The sequence below is a fragment of the Temnothorax curvispinosus genome, unplaced genomic scaffold (assembly GCF_003070985.1).
Source record: "Temnothorax curvispinosus isolate PA1 unplaced genomic scaffold, ASM307098v1 QBEX01015784.1, whole genome shotgun sequence".
NCBI classification, from domain to species: domain Eukaryota; kingdom Metazoa; phylum Arthropoda; class Insecta; order Hymenoptera; family Formicidae; genus Temnothorax; species Temnothorax curvispinosus.
The window spans coordinates 1-5,399 of record NW_020225564.1 but is presented as its reverse complement, the minus strand read 5'-3'; the positions used below and the strand labels follow the sequence as shown (position 1 = coordinate 5,399).

Below are 5,399 nucleotides of genomic sequence, written 5' to 3'. Positions count from 1 at the left end.
ACTTTTTATCTGCTGTACGATGGTTTTTTATTCCAAGACGTAACAATTTTTTTTATATTTGTTGATCAAGTCACTATTTTTTTAAGTAAAAAGAAAATTTGTATCATATATGAAAATATATATAGGACAGTATGACATTTTCAATTTGGGAACTAGGAAATATATATTATTAAAGCCAATGCTGGATAAGAATCAAATTCAGTGACAATATCTAGTATTCAAACAAGGATATATAGAAATGCCTATGTCGGTCTGCAGAAAATCTGCGGCGGTTCTTTAGTGCCTAATAATTATTTGTGTGAATTTATATACGAAACATAGCTCACGCGAACTACGCGCCGCATATTTGTCGGTCTTAAAACACAGTCCTTACGTGAAGCCGGAACGTAATATCAGAAATTAAATTGACAAGCCATTTAATATTTTTAATGCTAACTAGCATCTATATTCTCCCTTCCCTCGTAAAACTGTAAATAAATTTTATAGAGAAAAATAATACCTTAGCCAGGATTCTAATATTCAATTCTATGCTGTGTCTTGACAATGAAATTTTTTTTTTATATTAATATATAAAGTTAGTATCACAGTTTTGTTCACAAGCTCTAAATATTATGACAAGAATTTATTAATTTTGCTTTACTACGGTATATGTATCGCGTGTATAAAGTATATAAATTAAAAAATTGCAATACTTTGGGCTGTAATTATAAATATTTTTGTAATAATAAATATTTCCCAGGTGCAGAATGTGATACAGTCTTGTATTATCATAAAACTAAAAAAAGGGGTTTTATGAGCAGTTATTTTTGTCATATTTAAATTGTTATTGTAGTCGACTAATTAATTTTTGTAATATTTTTTGTGCGGTATCTTAAAGAGCTATTTTTTATCTTTATAAAGCGACTTTTCTTTATTTACGTACAATTTTTTTTGCCGGGTTGTGAAAGTTTTATTGCAAAATTTAATTAAAAAAAAAAAATCTCAAAATTATGTTCTAGGGAAAAATGATAAAAAAATTATATATAAGTACAGGTTCAAAAAATTCAATTTTGCAATAACTTGTTTAAACAAATTATTTAAACAAATAATTTATAACAATTTGTTTAAACAAATTAATTTTGCAAATCTGATGGCAGATTCGAAATCAGTCACCTCAAAAACCCCTTAAAATATAAACAGCTTATGTAAACACTAGTCCAGTTCCTTGTGTACATTACAGGATTTACTTTAAAAAGTTTTCTTCTTAAAACTTTAACAGTTCAACGAAAAAAATAAACGCAAATAAAGAACGCTATATAAAAATAAAAGATAACTCTTTAAGATACCGCAAAGAAAATATTGAAGAGATTAATTAGTCGGCTACAGTAACGGCTTAATATTGCAAAAATCGCTGTTTTTAGTTCATAAAATCACATTTTTCTAAAAAAAGACGTGATAGACAATTTTTGCGGGCGGATTTGAATTCAACAAATAAAAATACTTCGAAAACCATTGCAACATCTTAAACATCTTTCAGGCCCATCATATTGGCAGGCCTACGTAATTTATAAAGTTTACAGCTTCTTCACTTTATAACAAAAATTAAATTTTTTTATAACTAATGCGAAAAAAAGATTAAAAGAAAGAAGATTTTAGGTAAATAAAAAATACTTTATTTTGGATTTTACATGAAATAAATTTTAATCAATTTAGAACGATGTTTATCTTAATCATGTTCTTGCGAATTTTAGAGATCTCTACAAATTTATTTAAAATTTAATGAAATATATATACGTTTTGGTACAGTTATGGTACAATAAATTAATATCATTATCTTATTAATTTGGAAACAAAAGTATTAATTTATTTCTTGTTTAATTTGATGGTATTGCAACAAAATATATATCTAATATATATCTTTATTTGAATAATTTTGCAATATCTTTTGTGTATCATAATCATATTAATATCTTTATTTTAGTAATTTTTCAATATCTTTTGTGTATCATATTAATGGCTTTTCAAGAGTAATAATAAATCTCTTGTGTTCCTTGTAGGGACTACTGATTGTGAACCATCGTGTTCGAATCAGCTTTGCAACGCTGGAATATTTGAACAAGAAGTCATTGGCAGTGCTGGTGTTAGTCACGAAAATACAATACCACAATCTGCACAATGCGTGCAAGAGAATATCTCATTTGAAGATCAAGAATGGGTAATGGTTGATGAAAACACATCGGATGCAGGAAGCGTCACTGGGAGTGTTGATGACATTGAAGAAAATGAAGATAATTTAGACGTGCGAAATGAAGAATTTCATACACGCACAGGTAGTGCAATAATGTTTCCGGCGGCGGGTTTAAGTGTAGATGATGTTGTCTCGATGGTAGCTGGGCACTGTTTGCGATATCGTGCGTCAAATGAAGCGCGCAAATCCATAATGGAACTTCTTCGTATATGTGCTGGACCAGCTTTTCGTAATATTAATATATCAAATCATAGATTTGCGAAGGAAATTGACCCACCGGATAATATAATAACTTATCATTATTATTGCACTAATTGTTACAGCAAATTATATTCCACAACAAAGAAACATTTTGACGCGAATCAAATATTGTGCGAGTTTTGCAATCATAAACACAATATAAGTTTGTCAAGCACAAATATGTTTTTATCTATAGATTTACGGTACCAATTAGATTTACTTATGCAAGATAAAAATGTTCAGAATGCTTTGATTGAAAAAATTAATGCTCGGCGCGTTACACAGGAAAGTAGAGATATTAGTGATATAAGCGACGGAGAATTATATCGTGAATTGATTATGGATTATCCCACTTCTTTAACATGCAATATTAATACTGATGGAGCGCCGTTATTTCATAAGTCAAAACGAAGTTTTTGGCCTCTTCAACTCATTTTCAATGATTTACCGCCAACAATGCGATTTAAATATGTATTGACGGTAGGTATCATGATTGTTGAACATGAGCCGACTCCTCAACTTATGAATACATACATTACGGAGTTTATTAAACAAATCAATCAATTACGTGAAGACGGTGTTGATCTTGGCATAACGGTTGATAATGTTCGTACCTCATATACGCCAACTGTTTTATGTTGTTCAATGGACTCCGTAGCTCGACCAGTAGTTCAAAATAGAATACAATATAATGGATATTTTGGATGTAGCTACTGTTATCATCCCGGGCTATATATTTCTGCTATGCGTTATCCTTTCAAGTACCAAGAATCCGAGTTAAGAACTCATAAAACTCATTTATATGATACGCAAGTATCGGCTAAAACTGGATTACAAAGTCGAGGAGTGAAGGGAGATTCAGTACTTGCATCATTATCAAATTTTGATATGGTGTGGGGTTTTCCACTTGATTGCATGCATACAGTCATTTTAGGCGTAACAAAACACGTATGGGATTTATTCACAAAAATTCTAAGTCGCGATGCAAGAAAAATCATTAACGAAAGATTACGTAGAATTCAACCTCCTCGCGATTTGCGGAAGTTGCCGCAATCAATGACTAATTATAGTAATTTTAAAGCAAAAGACTGGAAGTCATGGTTGTTATATTACTCTATACCTGTTTGTATAGATTTAGTGCCAAAGAAAAATCTCGAACATTACGTACTATTTGTCAAAAGCATGTATATTTTACAAAAGACCTCAATCTCGCATTCTGAACTGGATCAGTGCGAAGTAGATCTCTTGAAGTTCGTAGCAGATTTTGAAAATTTGTATGGGACGACTGCAATGCGATATAATGTTCATTCTATTCTCCATTGCGTTCAATCTGTTAGAAAATCAGGACCTCTTTGGGCAACATCGGCTTTCCCGTATGAAAGTAACATTTTTGTTTTGAAGCAACTAGTCAATGGGCCAAAGGGTGTAGAGCAACAAATGGCCAAAAAATCATTGCAAGTTATGTCATATCGAGTAGGCGTAGCTACAAATTCCTTATCGAATAATGTAAAAATTTATTGTGATAAATTATTTGGTGGCAATCGATCAACTGTAAACGTAGAAGTTACAGAGGGTGTAACTTTTTTTGGATCGGGCAAATATTTTGCAGATGCATGCACAGCTGGAGGCCTAAAATATGAGAAATGTGTGTATAATGGCCAATTATACCAAATTAAAAATTATACGCGGTCCAAAAAATGGAATAATAGTATTATTCAGCTAAAATCAAAGAAAATTGCACAAATTTTAGAAATAATTAGTTTTCCCGATACTGGATGTTATTTCAATGTCAGCGAATTGCCTTTAGAGAAGGTAATTCTTGGAGAAATTGAGATACCACATATGTGGAAGATAAGATCGCTAACAACAAGTAATCAATTTTTAGTGTCGATAGTCGAGGTTGCTTCAAAGATGGTTCTAGTAGACATTGGAGAACAAATGTATGTTTGTTCAATGCCTAATGTATTCGAGGCTGATTAATTAAAACCTTTTACTTTTAAAAATTATCCTTAATCGATAATTTTATGTAAAATTGATAATGTAATTTATTGTAAGAATGCGTATTATTGTATAATACTTAATATTATTTAAAAAAACATGTCTTATATGATTTTATGTGCTTGTTACTCGGAGTATCCAGATAGCACAAAGAATTAAAAAAAAATTCTTTTGTATGTCACTAATTCTGAATTCTTTTTTAGATGCAAAAAGAATTTTTTTTGCATCTAAAAAAGAATTCAGAATTAGTGACATAAAAAAGAATTCTTTTTCGAATCTCTGTGCTATCTGGGAGGGTAGATTAGAATCTCCTCATCGAGCTCAACTTAATTGTATATATATTTACAATAAAAATTGTCTAATATGATTTTTGTAAATAAAACGTTTTATTTTAATGTAACAATACTGACTGTTGAATATTTAAAAATTTAATGTTTTACATTAGTCTGTTTATCCCAAAGTTACCAAAAATTAAACTAATACGGAACTTTTAAAATTACAATTAATTCATAAGAATGACTTTCAATTTTATAAGTGATAGGGAATGACATATTCAATATATATTATAGATTTAAATAACGATGGGATAAAACTAGGAATTTAACGTATTATACTCGTTTTTTAATCTTAATTTGAAATAAAATGGAATTTGTTCTATTGTAAATGTCGCCGGAATTCAATGGAATTTGATATATACATATTTATTTCTAAATTTGGGATTCAATGGTATATATTTCATTGTCGGAATGGTCGGAATTCAATGAAGTTCAACACGGACACTTTTTAATCCCTATCCTGGCATTCAATGGTATTTATTTTATTGTCAAGATAGACGGAATTCAATGGAATTCAATACGGAAATTTTTAATTCCTAGTTTGGCATTCAATGGTATTCATTTCGTTAACGGAATCAATGGTATTCAATGGAATTCAT

At 30.0% G+C, this 5,399-nt stretch overlaps 1 protein-coding gene across 1 annotated transcript; it reads left to right on the top strand.

Moving 5' to 3' along the window:
* The first annotated feature begins 1,997 nt into the window (after positions 1-1,997).
* On the top strand, positions 1,998-4,447 carry LOC112466052. Its single transcript, XM_025033933.1, has one exon. It carries the CDS (start codon positions 2,198-2,200, stop codon positions 4,445-4,447), a length of 2,250 nt encoding a protein of 749 aa, XP_024889701.1. The 5' UTR covers positions 1,998-2,197.
* The last annotated feature ends 952 nt before the right edge of the window (positions 4,448-5,399 follow it).

What these genes read in the sequence shown, in the direction of transcription:
- LOC112466052 (XM_025033933.1), top strand. Translation starts at nt 2,198, where the DNA reads ATGGTTGATGAAAACACATCGGATGCAGGAAGCGTCACTGGGAGTGTT.